General features: G+C 31.2%; 1 protein-coding gene across 1 annotated transcript; it reads right to left on the bottom strand.

Moving 5' to 3' along the window:
- Window positions 1–3,455: 3,455 nt before the first annotated feature.
- Window positions 3,456–8,072, bottom strand: LOC136973060 (patched domain-containing protein 3-like). The gene is made up of 3 exons (XM_067267747.1): window positions 7,094–8,072; window positions 5,076–5,377; window positions 3,456–4,607 (listed from the first exon to the last, which is right to left on the bottom strand). Exons 1-3 carry the CDS (start codon window positions 8,070–8,072, stop codon window positions 3,456–3,458), a joined length of 2,433 nt encoding a protein of 810 aa, XP_067123848.1.
- Between the last annotated feature and the right edge of the window lie 14,171 nt (window positions 8,073–22,243).

Genomic DNA, 22,243 nt, shown 5'->3' with positions numbered 1-22,243 from the left:
CGGTTTTAATATAAAATATTAAAATCTAACTTTTGACAAAATAATCATACTAATACTTGCAAAATATTATACACTCGAATAGAATTACGGATAATTGACATCAATGAAACCAGCGATTTCTTAAATTTCATATTGTAACTGCAATAAATAATATTTTAATTATAAACACAACTTTGTATAAAATTAATAAAAAATACAATAAAATTATGGATTATTTAAAATTCGTACAGCCGTATTTTCCTGCGTATAACCGGCATAAAATTATTAAAACGAAAATAAAATCATCGCATAATCCGCTTGTAGAACAATGGATGATGCATAGGGACGAGTTGGTAATTTCAATTTCAAATCGGTATATTGAATGCCCTACGCATAGATAAGAAACAGGTAGTCGTATGGAAATTCGGTAATTTGCATATTTACCTATGAAAAATAGGAATTAACAATAGGAACGTAAAGATGTCAATGATGTCTGAAATAAATGTATGCATACTTTGATGATGACTTAATTCTGTGCGTGTTTATTTAATGCGAATTCGATAATTTAGTTACATCACGTATAAAACGTTTTGAAAGATTGTGTACAGAATAAATACAACTTTATAAATCATTAAACTCCTTTCACTTAAATTACATTTCTCAATGTCTCTAGCGAGTAAAACGGAATTGAATTCTCACATTATCAGACATTTTTCGCTGTTTGCAATTCAAGGAGTCAGCCGTGTCCGGAAACTAATGATGCAAACATTTGATATTGTGTTTCTTTCACAGTAGAACGTTTCCAATTGTAAATCATCATTACTGAAATTAATCACTTGTTGATTGCGTTAATTGATTAAAAAATGAAAGAAAAAGTCACATAATACATTGTTTTTGTATATGTTGCAGAGGTGGCCAAACCTTGTCACGAGAAGAGCCATACATTGCCTATCATAAACTGCGTTTCTTCCGTTCTTATTCAATAATGAGTTCATCGACGTTTTTCTAAGTATTTTCATCAGTCATATTCCAATAAAACCATACACTGCATCGTATCAATGAATAAAGAGCATGCCTAAACAAATTGGAAACGTACAACACAGTGCGCTGGTTGTACGCTTGCAATATGCAAAATTTACAGCAATGCCGAAAAAGTTCGGTTCTCTTATAAATTATGAAATTTTGCGAAAATACAAAACGTCCGATGGTTGGGCATTCTCGATATTCCGACACGGTCCCATTGATGACGGATTCAGGAGCTTCTACAATACTGTGGTATAATTTGAAACATATTCAACACACATTTATTTGCATAATATTTATTTGCTTATAAAAGAAGAAGGAAGAGTTTCATAAATATATTAAAGCATAAGAGTTTTTCCTTCGAAAGAAAAATTTCAGTTAGGATTTGCCTAGATATTAACTATATTCAGATTTGATTAAAAATAATAAGTTATCACGAATTTGTATAGTAAATGGAGAGATGGACCCCCCTTTTAAATATTATATATTTTTCTTATTTATAGTAATACCGATAAAAATTGTACTATAGTATGCTGGTGACATATACTAACAACAAGTATTAGTATAAAGGTGAAAAATACATAAATAAATTTGTTATTAATTAATAAAAACATATACAAGTAGATCGTTCATCTGATCTATCCCACATCACTATGGGTTAGTTGGCCCATGCTATACAGAAGCGATAGACCTGCGTAAAATGGGAATAGGAAGAAAACAAAACATTAATGATAAAACTTTATTCTCCGGTTTAGTACATTTTACACATAAAAAAACATTTCTGCCAAATTAAAATTGTGTCACGTTCAAATATTACGGTACTTTTTAGATCTTATTTAACTTTGCTAACTTTAGACTTTTTTCTACGCAAGTCACATTTATTGCAATTGTTTATCATTAAGGTATTATTGTACTGTACTTGCGACAATGTAGTTTGACGTTATTCATACAATTCTGCTTATTTCTAAAATGGTCCATCTCTCCCGAACTTGCCCTATGTAAATGATGTGAGAAAATTAATGAATAAATAAACATTTTCACTTTTTTATCTTTTCCATTTTTATTTCCAAATTAATATTTACTTTTCTAACATTAGGTTTACAATAGATTATACATGAATATATGAATATGGTCTACTGTAAATTCAACCGATCAATATTAATAATTATAAATGCTTATGACTGAATAACACAAGATTTATATAACCATTTGCATATTTTATGTAAACTTCTAGTAAAATAACATTAAAAAAAACATTAAAAAAATAACTTGTTTAAGGACGTCTCACTTTATAATGCCAACTCGAAAATACATTAGATTCGGCTGGAATTGTGTGTATTTTTACAATAGACTGTCACTTGATGAACGAGGCAATGGCACTATTATTTTAACTAATAAATAAAATTATGTGTTTTTGTTTTATGGCATTGTTTGTACAGTACAGAATGTGCTCTTTATACGCTTTGAAAATTTTGATTGTTAATAGTGACCATTCAACAATGAACACCGAAATACAGTGGTGTCTTCGAATGGATCTATTTGAAAAAGTTCATATTCTGAGTTTTACTTTTCCGGCTGCTATATACAACAGACGGAAAGTATGGCGAAGGGTCAAGAAATAATCCGTAAGATTTTTACATTTTTGGACTTAGAACGCCGTGAAACTTCGAGAAATGCAAAAAATCTGATGGTAATTTCTGTACGTGTGGATGTTAATTTACATGTCTGTGTGTGTGGAGGGGGCAGAATTTTGTGTACTCTGTTTGAAGCTTAATAACTACCGTGCTTTTGTCGGAAATTCCCGAAATTCTGCAAGGAAGTTTGTTTATTAGGGAGATTAACGCTATTAAGTTTTGGTGATTAAAGGTTGAAGGGTGGAGAGATAATGGGGATCGTGGTATCTCCAGTAGGATCGAACTTAATGACGATTTTATTCGTTATTAGCATTTAGAATTTTTTTATAAAAGCCATCCACCCTCAAAATTAAGCTTTTTGCCATTTTGTAATAGATAAAAATATTAAATATTTTAAAATAAAATATGATAACAGATGGCGTTGTCAAAATTAGAAATGTTGCCGGGGAAAGTTCAGCAACTCGTTGCTGGTTTATTTATGATTGATGGCATTTTCTTATTTTGGCATTCGTAAGACGATTTTCTTTATTTTTAATTATTTATATTCAGTTTATTAACAATCTCTTTTCCTCTATTCATACATTTAAAGGCGCATCTATAATTTGTAACATTCCTAATCAAACTTAATCTATTTAATTTCAAGATATTTTCCTTAATTACTCGAAATGATTGAACTATAAAATAAATCGTAAATATATTCCGACTGTAAGCTATCGTCTGTAAAGTATTTTATATTATATTGCGTCTATAACACAGATTTAATATAAAACCATATTAAAAATTAATTCAGCAGTTTAATTTATAACGTATTCCCAAATATTATAAATCATTAGAAGTCACGCACATGTTATCGATTCCATTAATTTCTTTCGTGGTTTTATTTGTTTTTCTTTCTATATGGCGAGAGATAAAAGAATTTGACCCTTTCGACTTGACTTTAGAGTAATAATATAATTGGAAAATCCTGTCGATCACTGAAATAGTCATAGGCACAAATGTAATTCCATGAATTCCTGCAATTATACAGGCTAAAATAACAACTTTAATCGATAACAATGTTTCTTTTTCCGAAACGTTCAACACTATTACAATGGCAAGAATCGTAGTGACACTTCCTTGTATGATGGGAATTGCCGTCAAACTTATTGCATTCTCCAAACGTTTGTCGGGACTACTTTCTTTCGCAGATATATACGCACAGGAAACGTGTGCTGCGTAATCGACAGAATATCCGATAACTACAATTAAAATAGCCAAGGAAGTCAGATTAAATCCGAGATTAAAAATGAACATAAAACCCAAAACACCCGCTCCTACCGATATTATGTTGAATAACACACAGACGATGCAAATGAGGTTTGGTAACAACACGGCAGATATAATAGAAACGGTTAACAGGACAATGCCTAAAGTCTGAATTGCTGTCGTAGGTATGGCGTCGATAGCATCGAAATAATAAAACAACGGATGATACACCACAGTTGTGAATGGGAAAGAATTCAACTTTTCTTGAATGTGTTTAAACTGATAGTAGAAATGACTTCCGTTGCTTGTAACGTTCGTTTGAAGGAAGAAACGAGTGGAAATGATTCTGGTGAAGGAATCATCGAAAACGACGTCTTGTCTGAATCTTTTCGCTTCTGGAATGCGTAAGAATAATTTATGCAAAACGAAAACGAAATCTTCCGAATTTGTAATGTTATATCCGTTGATAAAGGAATTAATTCTGTTGTCGGACATAAACTGTAAATAGCTTCTTAACCAGGATTCGGTCAAAGATCCAACGATCAGAGGATCCGATTCCAGTGTTTGTAGCATATTTTCAACATTTCGTTGTACAGTATGATTTGAATAATCGAGTTCTTGTGTAATGAACAATTGTAACCTGTAGTTATATTGATTGTAATATTTTTCTTTCGTTTTGTAATAATTATATCGATATGTACCGTGAACTAAATTCATCTCTAATTCCTGATCGTAAGAAAATTTTGTCAACCCCCATATCGAAATTCCGAAGTAAATTAAATATACTAACAAAACAATGATTGCTGTCAACTTCTTCTTCATCAGTTGATTGAAATTGTTTCGAAAGATTTGAAAGGCAGATATTTTCTTATCTTTCTCATTCTTCCGATCTTCTGGACACAAGAAACAGAAAATTCTTTGGAAGTAACTTTTACTTACTGGAATTAAAGGAAGATTCAATGTATAATTATATGATAGATCATTAAGTAATTTATTACTTATCCCGACAAATGTATATTGCAAATAATAACCAATGTTTAAAAGTACTTACAATTTAGCTAAGAATTCATAAAACATGTTTTTCATAAAAATTAAAATATATTAAAATAAAATTGAATTATTTTGTATTTATGTAGCCGTTTAAAATTTTTCTGTTGTCAGAAAACATACTTTACCTGGGAATTTTATAAATACCAAGGAATGTAATTGACGTTCTTCTGCTCTTCCACATTGAACCATAATCGCTGCAACAAAGGTGATTTGATAAATGTAGTCGAAGATCAAACACGCTGCCATAAACACGCAAAGGTTCTTATATACAGGAATAGTAGCGGTGAATATTCCTACTAAAAACGATGCAACATTAGTCAGAGAAGTGATTGTGATGGAAACACCCGACTCGGTGAATGTTTCGGCCATTCTTTCTTCCACAGATTTCTTTGGATCGGTTTTCATCCACGCTGATAACATAACAAATGTATCGTCCATACCAATACCTAAAAATAATGAATTTTTAGTGAAATTTTTATGTAAATTTTTTATATGATATTTAAATAATTACATAATATGAGAAACAGGTTTATGTAAGTGGATAATTCAGTATATTTGTAGTTACAACTGTAACAGAAGGAGAATAATGCTAATAATACTTACAACTTTTAATATTCTATTGCTGGGATTTACATGTACTCAAAATAGTATATTTTAAGTTTTCTGCAATATTTGCCAAGAAACTTCTTTTGCAATTCATAAATCCTATTCGTGAAATTCACAGGTATGGCTGATTTAGAAAAGTGTGAAATCAGAACACCAACAAGTGAATCTTGTAATTTTATGTGTAACAAAGAAGTTGGCGAAAAATAGGAAGAAATAGAAAGAAAATATTCAATGTGTGGACTCCAGATATTCGGAAAACGATGAAATAAAGACACAAACACGTGTTCGAAGATACAAATATAAAAGAGATTAACGTTTGTGGGATATTACAGAAGAAAAACAATTTTCAGAATCTGATCACAGATGCCGTTTAAAAAAGTTTTAATAAAAAGTGTTATCTGTTTAGGAATATTTGCTTTATGACTATTTTAACAACTGTATTTGAAATACAATTGACGGTAAAAAAGTCTTGTAATTAAAATTTAGAAAAATTAACAATACGATACTCGAAGATTACTATTTTATGTAATAACAAAACATACAAAAATTTGCATAAAAACACAGAAAGTATTAGCAACATGTAAAATATTTCAAACTCTTGTTAATACGTAGATACCCTCTATTACAGTGATTCTCAAAGGGGGGGTCGCGACCCCCAAGGGGGTCGTGAAAAATATTTGGGGTCGCTGAAAAATTGATGCCAGATCAATTTTTTCAAATATTTTATAAATTTACTATGGATTCATGTTTAGAAATAATAGAAATAAAAAATATATAAAATAATTTTTACTTAAATAAATTGCACATATAAATAATAAAAATAATATAAATATTTAAATACGAGCCTAACCCCCTCCCTCCGGGATGTTTTTTGACACATACTTATTCTTCGGGGGTCCTTTGAAATTTTTAAGTGCAGAAGGGGGTCGCGGTCCATAAAGTTTGAGAAACACTGCTCTATTAGATAGTACAAGTAGATAAACTGTACTTTACTGTCACTTGTTAGATGTCACTTTTATTATTATGTCCGAACTGTAGCAATTGATTACATGATAAAAAAAATTAATAAATAAACGTTAGTAATAACTAAAAAGCAATAGTGCAAGTTTTTGTCAAAATTATGAATCTTTTTAATATAAACAATTCTATCACGTCTTTATCACGTGTGATAAAGTTGACTTAATCAAAATTATCATGAGCTTTATACTTTATCTTGTTAAATATTTTTTGTAATATAACAACTACATTTAATGCAGCGATATTATTCGTTGAATATGTCTTCTACCTAATCCTAATTGAAATGACATTTTCGCATATTTCAATATTTGGAGTATCAACAGATGAATCGACAGTATTTCGGGAGGTGAAAGGATTACATGTTTTAAGCAAAAAGTTTATATTAAGATAATATCGTTTACTTTTATTTAGGATGTAACTCTTGAAACTTTCACTGCATGGAACAAAATCAATACTCAAATTTGATTTTGAATAGTTAATAACTACCTCTTCAGACTAAAGAATTATTGTCTATTATCACTACGATGGAAACGACTTACCTAAAATAAGAAATGGAACCATACTCGTTATCGGAGACACCCTAAGACCCGCATACTCTAATAAGCCAAATCCCGATATTACACTCATTCCAGTGGCTATCGAAGACATGATTCCGGTCCACGGTTTACTTCGGAGAAAGTCTGGCCATAAACAACTAACAATGGTAAACGTAAGCATCAAAAAAACAGAACTCGGAATATATTTTAGAGTAGAGGGAAACAATTGCTTTTTAGATTCGTTCACAGAAAGCGACACGTCTTTACTTATTTTGATATGAGAAAAGTTTACTCTATTCAAGAGGTCTACGAATTGATTTTCCCATGCGACTGCTTTCTTTTCTGCCCATCTATTCGAATCGTCTAGAAAATAGAACAATTTAACAGCCTTGGCAGATATTACGTAACTCTCTTCTTTCAGTTCCACACCACCCAATGTTAAAACGTCGTAATCTCTGCTCGTTTTGCCAATTGGATATTTCAACCGAAATGTTCCGTTTTTCAATGCTTCCAGTTTATTGTTTATACGAAGAATTTTATTTTCGTAACACTTTCCATTATTTTTAGCACAAATGTCTTTGTAGTTCCATCTTTCGTCTTCGTCAACAAAGAAATTTTGAATTCGTCGATCCAAAGTGACAATTTCCCGAAAGACAAACTCTCGTAGAATCGAGCCTCCGTCCGTCGCTTGGACAATAACGGTTCCGTAATGAATGACGTGCAATAATCTTGCGGGATCGAAATTTGATGCGAGATCTATGGGAAATAATTGCATCAAACGCGACTTGTATTTGTCGATAATCCCTCCGGATGGGACTAGAGAATCTTCGTCCAGTTGTAGACGGAAATTTTGAAATCCTGTAGCTGATAACAATGTCGTGAAGATAGGCAAAATAATATACCATGACGGGTGTCTTGAGACATTTATTCCGTGTTTATGAAACCTTTTGGATAGAAAGCGATATGCAATTCCAATAAGCATATTCGATATCTGTAAAAATATATAAGAACTTAATTAATTTATTATTATATAAATACCACTATCGTAATTGTAATGATATATAGCCTAAGTTAAGTTCATGATGCATTATTTTGAATAATAGATTTTATAAAACTAATAATATTACTTTTTCCTGTGTTATTTTTTGGGTTGCAATTGAAAATAATTGTAGTCCTATAAATTTCTACTTTCTTCCCTCCGTCTGTGGTATCTTTTGCTTAATCTCGGGAACGGAGTTAGATAGATGAATGTCGAGATCAAATTTGGAAACCTTAGAGGCAGGAGACCCGGCTAACTGTATATGAACTTCTGATGCAAACCGGAAGTCACGTAACTTCAATTCAAATATTACCCCCGAAAGGTGTTAGAAAGATAACCAGCACGACTAAAGGAAAGGTATGATGTACAGACGCAAGCCACTACTAATTTGTGGTGGAGAGCATATATTTTAAATTATTAGTTATTTAAAATATTTATTATTATTTGAATTATTAGTAATTATTCGTTAACACGCAACAAAAACTTTGAAAACGTGCTGTTTATTGTCACGCTATTATGCAAATAATGTGACTATACACTTTAGATATACATACCTATATACATAAATGTAATTCCTGTAGGCTGCTATACTCTAATTACACGAAACCTATATTTGATGAATTTTTCTAGAAGATTTTTAGGCTATTAAGCGACTTAAATAAACCCAGTTTGCAGAGTAATGTTTGGATTTCCACGCCAACTTGAGATAAAGGAAAATAACACGCAGTCTGAATAACAATAAGTCGTTTCTTTGACCTTTCAAGGCTGTCTTTCGGGTTGAATGATTCACTTCCATAGATTTTCCTGTATAATTCGATCTTCTTTCTATTGTAACCTTTATCTTAATTTTGTTTATTTTTCCGATATTTTTAATTGACTGCGCCGACTTCATTTCCAGTATATATTCAGTCTACTTATTGGAATTTCTATATGAGAGTTTGCATCGGAGTTTCTACATACTGTGCTTTTTTAAATACAAATATTTTAGTATATAATATATATTATTTATTATTAGTAGTATTAAATATAGTTATTATTGCCTCTTCGTAAAAAGAAACACTAATACTTTTTCCAGGTAATTCTAATGTTTATATCATAACATAATTCATTATTTTGTCAAAGTTAAGGTGATGGCTTGTTAAATAATGTAAATGAAATTCTCCATAACCTACTTTCAACAATTGACGGAAGTCGTTTCTCGACTTGTAAACCACCTCGAATACTATAATTCATCTCGACTTTCTCTTTTCAGATAATATTGTCTATTTCTGTAGGAATGGCCATTTTTATTCGCTTTAACTTCTTTATTTATTTTTACTTTAATGAAGGAACAAAGGTGAGAAAAGTTTTAAAACTATATTTTAAAAAAATACTTATTGAAAGAAATTCCTAACTTCTAATGAATGTAAATTAAAAACCGAGATACTGCAATCATGTTCAAATCACTACTGCTCGCGGAGGTAAGTATTAATAATATACCAGAGCAGGGTATTTCGCTTTTTTGTTCCGGGGTCAGTTTGGTAGTCCAACGAAGTCTGTAACTCACTCTTTCAAAGCATTCTTCTATTTGTGATATAAGCCAGCGACGAGTTGCTCAACTTTCCTGGCAACAATTAAAATTTTAAAATTTTGGTGTCGCCATCTGTTATGATATTTTATTTTAAAAATTTGTTATATTTTTAACTATTATAAAATGACAAAATGATTAGTTTAGAGAGAAGAGATGGCTTTTATGAAAAATTGTAAATGTTAATAACGAGTAAAATCCTCATTAAATCCGACCCTACTGGAGATATACACGATCTTCATTATCTGTCCATCCCTCGACCTTTACTCACCAACATTGAATGACACTAATTCCCCTCATAAACAAACCTCCCTACAGAATTTCAGAAATTTTCGACAAAAAGCACGGGAGTTATTAAGATTCGAAGAGGGTAAACAAAATCGTGCCATACGTACACATGTAAACTAACATCCACACATACAGAAATTACCCCCGATTTTTTTTTTTTTTTTTTTGCATTCTCGACGTTTCAAAGTGTCCTAAGTCAAAAAATGTAAAATCCTTGGGGGTCGTTATTTGACCGATCGCCTCTTTATATATAACAGCCGGAAGTAAAAGTCATAGTTAACACTATCGCTATTCATAATTGTTGAAAATGCTATATTTCATTTTGAGCAAGAATCCGAAATCGTGTCCTCGTACTAAAGTAATACATGGTAGGCTAATGAAGTACGAAAATTACGTTATTAAACTAAGACTAAATAACATTAATTTATATAAGCCCTATATATTCCCTTTGTCTTTATAGTTATAAATCTGACAAAAAAAACCCCAGCTTTTCCTGTTTAGATATTTAAATAATTACCTAAAATTTAATAATTTTTTTAATCATAATCAGTTTTTATGCTTAACCAAGATGTAAATGTTTACAAACTATTAATTAATATTAGAAAATATAAGTTTTATCACAACTAACCTGAAAAATTGTAATTTATATTTTGAAATAATATTCTTATTCTTCGCAGTTAAAATTATTTGTTCTTCGCATTAAAGAAAAGTTAAGAAGCGAAAGTGATCCAGCTTTTATAAACCAACGGAATCATATTAATCCCATTTAAACAAAACATACACGACGGAACCGGTTGGTTCACTGCAAACACCAGTGCTTTGATGTCCCTGAGATTTTGATTTACATTTCACTATTCAAAAAATTTCTCTTTCGTATTCATTTTTTCTATACAATAAGTTATCTCGTTTAAACCATTTTTAATCAGTTTTGTTTTCTACTTAAAGGTCTTTATGTAAATTTCTAACATTTTATATGGTTATTTTAATGTACTATATACGAGTGTGAAAATTTGAAAGTAATCTTTAATATATCAATTCACATCTCATTCTTTTGAAAAATCTGAATTATGTTAGAACATTTAAGTTAATGAGCTTTATAAATAAAAACTACTTAATAACTGCACGACGTAACGGATGACCAGTGTTCAAAGACAAGTAAACGATATAAATTGTCTTTAAACACCGGCCATCAATAAATGATTACAGGGAATTGTTATCAACAGAACTGGATTGTTGTAATCATCTACTAAAATGGATATTTGAAAAGAAAATATATCAGAAAATTATAGAGAAAATGGAGAAACACTGCATTTCACATCACACAGTGGTAGTCATTATGCAGAAGACACGAAAATAATATGAGCACGTCCAAATAAAAAAAATTGTCAACGCTAATGATAAATAGGATAAACTAAAAGGAAACAGAGAGAAAATTCTTGACGAAATACATAAACAGTTTTGTAAAACTCGTGAATTATAATAGGTTACGTGAAGGAAGTACTATGAAGGACACTTTTATTGAGTAGACTCTGCATTTAGAAATTTCTAAATGAATAGGAAGTATTACTTGTGCCGAAATCTATTTTATAAATGGTAAGTTTGTTAACGTTTTCACTTTAATTTCTATTTGTGTACGGAAATTACGACACGTTCAATTAACAAGAAATCGTTGCAAATTTATGTATTCGCTTCAAACTCAAGTCCTTCAACTCATATTACTTTACTTGGAATATTGTCGAAGTTCTTGTATTATTCATGAGAAATATCTATTGAATAAAACATAAACGTATTTTAAACATCACAGAAAGTAGCAATGTATTAAATGATTAAAAGTTGCTCAAAGAATATCAATTCTTTAATAGTTATACACAGTACCGTACGAGAAATGCAAAAACATTCAGGGTGTTTTTTGTATGAAGACCTGGGATGTTAGTGTGTGTATGTGGCACGATTTTGTTCACCCTATTCGAAGCTTAATAACTCCCGTGCTTTTTGTCGAAATTTTCTGAAATTTTGCAGGGAGGTTTGCTTATTAGGGATATTGAGGCTATTGAATTCTTACAATTAAAGGTCGCTGGGGTGGGGAGATAAAGGGGTCCGTGTATATCGCCAGTATGACGATTTTACTCGTTATTAGCATTAAAATTTTTTATAGAACCCATCTGTAGCCTCAAAATTTTTGCTATTTTATAATAGTTAAAAATATAAATTTTTTAAGAAAATATGATAACAGATGGCGGCACCAAATATTTCCGATAAAGTTAAGCAATATGAAACGTTTAGTATACAATAAAGTTTGCTAGTTTTAAAACTATCTTAGAAACACTAGTTACTGTCGGCATAACTCCTATTTAAACATCGGAGAATGTGATTCGGTAATACAAAATAAAAGCATTCGCAATATTTTCGTAAACTGACAACGTTATATTCGTCAATCGTGTTAGTATGACGTCATTACTTACGTATTCGTACAACGCTTTCTCGTGTGCTCGCGTGTCATAACTTATACGAGTAAAACTGTCGTCGTCTTATACTTTCAATGCCATACCATACTAAAAGTATAAAAGAAAACACTAAGAACAGGAAGATTGAATTGACCTGGTTTCGGTTTGTGAATTCCGCATAAGATGGTGACAAAATTTATCCATTTTTAAGAAATAATTTTATTTCATATTCTTTTTGCTTTATATTTTTCACATAAAGGCCTTTTTCTATTATTAGTGTAAAAGAAATTAAGATTATGAAAATGACATTAAGGAATTTTGACAATGTTTCGCTTCAATTTTCTAATCTATAAATTACTAACGTAATTGTGGATAATCGAAGATTTGTATATAAGGTGAAAAGTGAAGGGACCAGTTTCAGCAAAATAAGTTATTGTCTACGACCAGATTTGTAAGCATATTTCTTATATCGTCTAATTTCTTTCGTTAAAGAGCAAGATCTGTTAATATTTTTGGATTACTAACCTACAAACGTACAAATTAAAGTTGGTCTAAGTATTATTGTTTAACCAAAAATTTAATATTACAATTACATGTTTATCTCACCGGCGCTATTTAAGATATTATTCACGAACTCGTTCTTTTCTACTGCATTTTGCTATTAATCTACACTTGTCTGCTTAGTTAATGTTTATATTTAGATAAGAGCGCCAGCTGTTATCTCTTTTTACACTTAAACATCAGTGAGAAAATATTTTATTAATTAAAGTAGGTGTTTTAACACTGGTTGTGTACTTTGTACGAATAAGATTGTCACTTTTAGTATACATAATACTGTATTAGCAAATGGTTACAAGACGAGAAAATTCTGTATACATCCTGTGTAATTATATAAATAAATTAATTAAAGATCGATTATTTATATGTTTAAATTTTGAAAAGTTTTGTACCATTTCGCATACAGTACAGTATTTAATAGTATTGTGTTTTCGTACTATTTAATAACGTTAAAGATATTCCGGAGAAGAGACTTCGTGTCTAGTCCAGTCATCGATTATCGCCATCTGTTGACAAAATATATACTTTTTTTCGGAAAAAACCGTTATTTCGCCCGATCAAAGGGTATGACAAATCAAAGCGGCTTACTTGTCACTTTCGAAAATTAACGCATTATTTTATTCTTTTTTATACTTTTTCATTCCTTAATTGCTATACAATAGAACGCTGTTAAACACATATTTTTATTATTCGATTACATTGACTAAATTAAACTCGTTATTAATTTTTATACTTTAAGTTCTTCCCCCGAAGGTCCTCCTCACCCGTTACTATTATTAGCAATGAGCAAAAGATGGTATGATTTTTTTAAATATATGAATTATAGTTAAGTCGTCGAGAATTCCGTAGTCCTATAATTTCCTTTAAACAGCAGAAACACACGTAACTGCAAATATCAGTGAAAACACTAGTAAAAGCTGGTAGTGTAAACATCAACGTGTTAAAAGTAAGTACTGTGCAGTACATGTAGTATTTTTGTTCTTTATTATGTAAGGCCACAGTACGGTCAACACAAAAATGTGTATGAAATAATAATAACAATTATTGTTCTACGGAACAGAAACGCATTGATAATTAAAACAATCCGGAAGAAAACTAAAAATAGAAAACGGGATGTGAGCCTACTTGTCTTACATTAAAAGAAATGTGACGGGATAGAAGAAAAAAGGACAATTTTTACCAAAAAAGAAACAAGAACTATTTTCCCATATTTTCACCCTTATTTCAATTGTACAGTAGACCCCCCTATAACACGGGTTCATATAACACGGATTCGTATAACACGGCAAAAAAATGCGATCGTATTCGTATAACACGCTAAAAGAGACTCGTATAACACGGTAAAACGTCATCGCCGACTCGTGTCGCGACAGGATTGGTCGAATCTGAGCCAATAGCGGGTATTGTACAAACCGTCGAGTTTAAACGAGCACTGGACCTACTAAAAAAACATTTATTATTTAACGGCCATAAATATTATGTTTTTATTAACGATGTCTCCAAAGATTAAGTTATTTTTCTGCGAAAAATTCGCCGATCAGGAAACACGCGCCAGCCGTTCGACGAGCCGCTCCGCGACGAAAACAAGCTTAAGCAATGGCGTCGTCGAACGGTGCGCACTCGGTAAGTAATCCTACAATTTTTTGTTTATAGCATAGTTTATATGGATTATTCCCAAAAATTATACATGATTTGGAAATGTTGAGTCAAATTAGTCAAGAATCGATTAATTTTATGGAAGAAAACCTTTCAAACAGCCGTAGTCCCTAAACTACACACGTGGCGAGCCGTGATTGGCTCACGTATTTAAGTGACTCGTACAACACGGATTCATATAACACGGAACCGCGTTATATGGGGGTCAACCGCGTTATATGGGGGTCTACTGTAATATGGTTAATTCAGCGGGTATCTATATACTATAATTGTACTTCAATCCTTCTTGTGAATTATAACAAAGTAATATCGACATATTATATTGATAATTTTACACTAAATTATTGCTCACCTAAGGTTTAATTGCAATGTTAACAATTGATATCGTAAGTTGTTTTTTTGGGGGGGATAATACTAGTATTGTTTGTAAAATCCCATTGAAAATGGCCAATCAGGCCCAAATGCATATCGGACAAATAAAAGTTAATTTAATTCATTGTGTACATGATAAACTCGATTCATTGGTTTTATTTAACTATTATTTTCTATAAAAACAGTATGATATAATTTTAATTTGTTATTAAACAAACTACCGTATTTGGTGACGGATTAATCGTAATCTCTACTGATCGTATTTATTCTAGTGAACAGCAAGCTGTGTGTAACTATCTCAGCTTGCAACTCCACTGTTTACTATTGGAAAACTCTTTTTTGTTTCTTTTCGGGTGTTAGATGAGACTATTACTAGAATTAGTCCGATAACGCTTTTTACTTTATTATTATGGAAAACCAACGGTAACACGCGACGCACTCACTGTTAATTTTAACACAAATTAAAAATGATAAAGCCAAATGGAATACGCAATTGTTTCAGTTTACAAAATCCTTTTCCTCCTCCAATAGAAGGAGTATTTGAAGGAGTAATAGGACCGAGAGAAGCGTTTAATTCTACTTTTGAAAATTGCAACAAGGAAGTTAAAAACTTTTCATTTCGTTTATAACATTTATGATTAATGATGCCATTGTTGTTTTCTTTTTACCAACGAATGACGTTATTTGATGGATTCGAGCAACGTTTCAAATACTTGTTTACCCGTACAAATCGCGACTCTGCTCACAGTTTCGGTTGAACTCTTTAATTCTGCGTAAATACAAATGAAGTGTTTTAAACTTTGATGATAACAAACAAAAAATTCAAATACAGAATTATCGGGAGAAGGTACGTTGGAATTTAAAACCAATAGACAATTGTGAATGCAAATTTACTGCGAATTCTCCTTTCACAATCGAATGTAAAACTATTTCAGGATAAATAAATATTATCAATAATCGTAAGGGAAACTTTGAAAGTTTTAATATCTACCAATCTTAAATATTTGTCGTGAGTGCCGGAGGTATGGAAAAAGGACAGAAAGTGAACAATACGCTATTTATCATCATTACATCCGATACGAATAAAACGTTTCGAAGAAAAGAAGGTTATTTGGATTGTTTAAAATAAGGAAAATAATACATATTTTCTATAAAAATTACGAATACTCGGTAAGTTTTTTAAATTAATTTTTCTGTTATTTTAATTTCATAAATAATCAACGCTGTATGAATGAATTTTTTTTCTGGATCTGATTACATACGATGCAGTTTATGGCGTCATCTTGATTTGTACGTCTTCACAATAAAATGTTTTCTGTTTGTACAGTGGTTTTTGATTTCAAATTATATATGATACGAGGACTTTATGAGAAACTATACTTTATTGGATTTCAAAAATTCTCCGTAAGATTTTGTTATTTTTGGATTCGTGGATCAGTAAAGATTCGAGAAATACAAGTAATTTTGGGAAACTTTTTCCGTATGGATGGATATTAGTGTATGGGAGACACAATTTTGTGTACTCTCTCTTTCAAGCTCCTATACATTTTGTTGAACATCTTTGAAATTTTTCTTGCAGGATTGTATATTAGAGGAATTGACGCTTTTAAATTTTGGTGGTTAAAGATCCTGCAGGTGGTGAATATGATTTTAGCCAAATAATCAGCTTACAAACGAGGAATATACGTAATTATAAAAATAGTGAATTATTATGCTTTTTTATTTCTCTACAAGGTTTACGAGGAAAATATTACATTATTAATAAAACAACGATAATGCAAAATAATAATACTGTACTCTAATCGGTATTAGTTCTCATAAAAGCGTGAAAAGTATATTGTTTTCCTACACCTTGCGCGCCAAATAAATATAGGAAAAATGTGCAGCCAGATTTACTATTGGTGCTATCATGAAAACACAAGTCATTAATATTTATAAAAGCTCGTTGTTCGGCTCATAACTCAACTCACAGCAGAGTGAGTTGAGTTATGTACTGTACCAAGGCATAAGATTGTATATCGTGCGTGTTCGTCGTGGAACTCTCGAATTTCTTGAAGAAGTGTAGAATTGTTTTAGAATTTCACTGCAAGATTTTTATCTGTCTAAATGAATAAACATCATATATTTCACCCTGTGGCATACACTTGTAAAGAATGAGAAACATAAATTTGTGAATTGCAATAGAGTGTACTTCCTGATATCTGCCCATTTTATGAATCGAGTTGGATGCAAAACTTATACAAAATCATACTTCTCGTTTGTAAATAAATTATTTGGCTAATATAATATTAGTTTGAAAATCATTATAGTTTATACTGAGAAATAAAAATAATTAAAGGAAAGTATGCGAGTAATATTTACGTTAAAGAATCATCAGCAAAGTTCAAAACTGGATGTTGGGCATTCAACAATGAGATTTTATTTAAAAAGCAATTTTTATATTATTAATTTTAATAAAAAGGCAAAAGGCTGAATTAGAGAGTTGGGATAAATTTCATTTTAAATATTAGAAACGTCAATAAAATTTTCATTAAGTCATCCATGTTTCTCTTCACTCTATCGAAGTTTCACTGGCAAAATTTAATAGCATCAATACCCGTTACCATGCAAATGACCGTACGAAATTTTTTCGGAAATTTTACCTGTTGTTTTTTGACTGTTTTGAGTCCGGAAAACCGAAAACGTGGAGATTTGCAAAAAATGGGAGTGTGAAATTTAACACAATTCCGACACTTTCTTTTGCTATATAAAAACAGCCAAGATATTAATTAATAAGTAACATTTTACGTATTTCATTTCTTGAAAAAAGGCTGGCTTACGAGCCTTTCAAAGAGGGCCTTAGCAAAGAGTGTGTGTTCGGTAGTTTAACAAATATCCTATTTAAATGATAAACACAGAGACATTTATATTCTCTGTAATGAATAGAGAAGTAGCTTGTGATTTTGAAAAACATATTTGAAGAACTGTAGATAATTGTTTAACAATGTCTACCAAAAAACAAAGGGAAATTGTCCGTTTGTATTAAGAGAGTACAATCAAATCCCATTAATTTATGATAATAGAATTAAATGACGGCAAACTACTATTATTTGATGATTAGAGTCAAACTGATGGCTTTCTCGTTTCTTATCAATTATGATTATTGTTTAGTCATCTATTGTTTCGATTGGATTGCCTCCCCGAGTAAATGTTTTATTGCATTTCACTTGGCTTAACTCGGTAATAGGCTTTCTTTTCTCGTTCTTCTTACTACTTTACTTACCTTTCAGTATTTTCTCGCTCAGTCGAACACGTCCTTCTGCGTAAGACATTCAGAAATAGTACTTTAATTCTGATGCGGGGCAGCAATTATTATAATAGATTAAGGAAAGATTTTTAGTTTTTCAAGTTTCTTTGCAGGTGAGTGTCTTTCTCTCGAAATTGGGTATCCATATTTCAGAATAATTTCGATTTCTAGACACATTAATAGGTTTTTTATTGTTACAAAATTATAAAAAATGTATTTTTTATCATGAAAACTCTTTATGGGGAGAAAATTCCTAATATAAATCAGGCGAGAGGGTTGCAAACCTATCCATATTTAAATACGAACGCAAAAAGACGTTTTGCACAATTTAAATCATACACGTGATGTGTCGGGTGCATTACCATATAAAATAATGACGCAGTTCAGCCTTTCTTTCAATCTGGCTTTACCTGAATGCTTTATAATAAAAGGCTTTCGGTCGACCTAGTTTCTACAGTTGTTTACTACGCCAGAATATGAGGCGTTGACTAAATAAATGATACGTGGGTTTCGAGTTAAGTTTAACCGACTTTGAAATTAAAAGAAAATAAATAAATAAATTTTAAAAATTTTTTCTGTAGAGATTGTGTCTGCAGGGGGGGGAATTAAAGCAGGCCAAACAACCTCTTACCTGCTTCGAAATCTCGTTGCTATAACGTTTAGAATTGGTGGTTTCTGTCTAAATTCTTGATTTGTTATTAACTGATTACAAAATTAATTCATAGACAAGAGTTTTCGTTTTCTCAGATTGTGTATGATTCCATTGTTTCTATTCAAAAGATTGTCGTTTACTTAAGGCGCGTAATGACACCCAACTTTCGCCTCCTATCACAAAACGATTCAAAAATTCATCTCTTCACTGTTGCAGCCTTTTCTTTCCGCTTGTGTTCCGCTGTAAGCGTTGGTGGAATCCATTTTGCAACAGTCTTTCTGTAGCGAAGACAAAGAGTGACGTCTTCGTAAAGGATAGATTGAGAAACAATAGAAAACGCTTCATTAAGTTCATTTGTAGAAAAGTGCACGTTTTGCGAATCGACGTCACTTTCTTGACCTGTAAGCGACGAGGGTTGGGAGCTTTGCACGTACTTCGTAAATATTTGTTTCACAATAAAACTTAACTCTTATATTTTATTATTTATCAAAAACGAAAATGTACAAATGACAGACAACACGTTGATATTATTAGTGAAAAACATCAGTAACAAGAATTTTTGGCTACAGATTCGTCGCTTTCTTACTCATTGTTTTCGACGTGGGATTTTAAGAGCATTTTTGTACTCGTGTATTTTCTAGAAAGCCCCTTAGAAGCACAAAATGTATGAGATAATACCAGAAAGGCTGTTTTTTCTGATTTTCCTCTAAGTAAAAAGATCGGGGAATTTGTCCTTGTGAAGATTTAACTTTTCTCTGTCAGCGCGTTTTATTTTCTCTTGGTTCTTTAAGATAGCACCTTACGGTCACCGACTCTAAGGGGTGGCTAATTATATTTTAAATGGTTGAAGGATCTTCATCTTCCGGTTTTAAAGTTGGTGCCCGTGTCGGAAATGACGGGAGGAAGGCCACCAGTGCTAAGCCACTGCCAGAAAATTTCGAGCCACCCTTGTGCATTGTTACAAAAGACTAAATTCTATTTGATTATGTTTAGATAAATATATAACTTTTAACGCTTAAATTTCCAATATTTTTGCATCGTCTGCGTGTCTATTATTTAATAGTATTACACTGATTTATATTAAATTTCGAAAATTATCCTGGAGCGAACTTGCTTGACCTTTTTTTTCCTTCAGAAATCCTGCTCGAGCATCTGCCGAACTTTCAATTCATCTTACAATTTGTTGGAGCCTATTCTACTATAGACCTATTTGGTGTTGCTACGTCTTCCTATACGTACTGTACAGCTTATGCGAATTATAAATCATTTTGCTCTAGCATCTTAGCTGTTGGTCCATGACATTAATAATTATTTAACCCAAAAGCCCGTGTTTGAAGTTAATAACAATTATTTGTTACGAAACAACTAAAGACACCGAATAAGAATAAAGTTCCTCTACACGCGTGACGTCGAGTTTATCTCGTCAATCAGATTCACTAGTTTTGTCAATTATGGATTATTACTTTTTCTGTCATTGGCATTTAGTGTTTTACGTAATACAATAAGTATACAAAGGCCGTCACGGATTGGATGCGACTTAAAGGTTGAGTGAGTTATTTTTGCCTTTTGTATTTCGAAGAAAAGAAATGCGTAAGATGTTTCTTCACTTATTAATCATCTTCAATATTACAACTTCACTTAATTGAAATTTTCATAAGCCATCCCGAATGTAAAACAATTTTTAATGTTTTATGGTTTCTTATAGAAATTTTACAAGGTTTCTTTTTACTCTACTGAATAATTAAAACCAATATATAATAAAGTCAACAGAATGAAACGAATCCTTGTATATATTTTAGTATCGTAAGTAATTTTGATGGCAATTAGAGACAGATATAATTAAACATTAAGATATAATATATAAATGTATATTATAATGTATAAGTAAACATTAAGACAATATATAAATGTATAAACAACGTATCTACTCGTCGATACACAAGAGTCTTTTACGATTGTTTTGATTACTTTAGATGAATTATAAATTTTCTTATTTTAGATGAAATTATCATTTTACGATCTACTTCTATTATCTCTTACATCTCTTTCTCTCAAAGTTGACAAATAAAAAGGAACCAGTGTTTATTCGAGGGAGACTCTATGTACTGTAACAATAGGTTTGTTGCAAGATGAAACTCAAAAATTATTAAACAAATTAAAAATTTGATAGTTTTATAATTAAATAAGTTTTATAAATTAGCTTGTGTTATAAACACTTCTTTCTTTGTAAATAAATTCTCATACCCTACACTTTTGTAAGGCATGCTTCGAATTTTGATTTTTTTTGGATACTGAGGAAGCTAAGAAATTGGCTTATATCACACACTGCATCGATAAAATTCGATACACGAGATCTCAAATTATACCTCGTAAATGCGCATAAAAGCATAATAATGTAAATAAATGCCGACTGGAAGCAAAGGTTTTATCGATTTACGTGACCGATAGTACTGTCACTTCGTATAATATTATTATTTGTTGCGTTGTACGTAATTTCAATCGTAAATTAATAAACTTCACGTATATGCTTTTTAAAAATACGACGCTGCAAGTATATTTGTTATTTTTATATTCATAAAAACATTAATTTTCTTATACAAATACTTTGTTATCACGTGGTTCGCGTTTAGGCAATTATTCCTAAGCAAGATATTAAATTCTTTGTCCCGATTTCATTTATAAATTATCATACTTTCATGCTGATTAAAGTTTGATCAGTTAAAAATTCATGAAAAGTCGAATATGTCTATCAGCGCACGTGGCAATCCGCGTGACTGATTGCTTTATTAAACTTCAATGTATGATCAAGGTCAGTTCACTATGACCTTAAATGATTATCGTGTCTGGACGTCGTCTATAAAAATTCCGTTAGCTTTTCTATATTTAAATTGTTCGGACTTCGGCCAGTAATATTACTCGTGACAAATAACAATTACTAATAACGATATAAAAATGATACAACCAGCGGGAGTAGAGGAAATATCGGTTAATGTGGCACGGAGAAATAATCTAACGTGTTATTGCCGTTAACGTTGCCGCAATAATGGAAACCAGGATAATGGGAAATAACACACGGGAGATAGAAGGTTGTTGCCAAGAATGTTGTCACATTATGCTTAAAATTTTAAATATTTATTTACGCACGTAGTTTAAAAAAAGGAAGTTATATACGAAGTTTTAAAACAACAGTTATTTTTTGAAAAAATAATATAAGACACACCCGGAACACCTTCTTTTAGTTAATCGTAGATCTAATTCAGTTGCCTATTTTCTTCCAAGCTACCGTTAATT

This window comes from Centruroides vittatus, unplaced genomic scaffold (genome assembly GCF_030686945.1).
Source record: "Centruroides vittatus isolate TY-2023 unplaced genomic scaffold, ASM3068694v2 contig_3078, whole genome shotgun sequence".
In the NCBI taxonomy this organism is placed as follows: Eukaryota; Metazoa; Arthropoda; class Arachnida; order Scorpiones; family Buthidae; genus Centruroides; species Centruroides vittatus.
The sequence above is the reverse complement of the archived record's forward strand: the minus strand, read 5'-3'. Positions and strand labels throughout refer to the sequence as shown.

Excerpts from the sequence above, each read along its gene's own strand:
- LOC136973060 (XM_067267747.1), bottom strand. The coding sequence starts at position 8,072 with ATGCTTATTGGAATTGCATATCGCTTTCTATCCAAAAGGTTTCATAAA. Across the intron at positions 5,378-7,093 it reads GGTTCCATTTCTTATTTTAG|GTATTGGTATGGACGATACA; the intron begins GTAAGTCGTTTC and ends CATTATTTTTAG. Across the intron at positions 4,608-5,075 it reads AACGTCAATTACATTCCTTG|GAATTAGAGATGAATTTAGT; the intron begins GTATTTATAAAA and ends TCTTACGATCAG.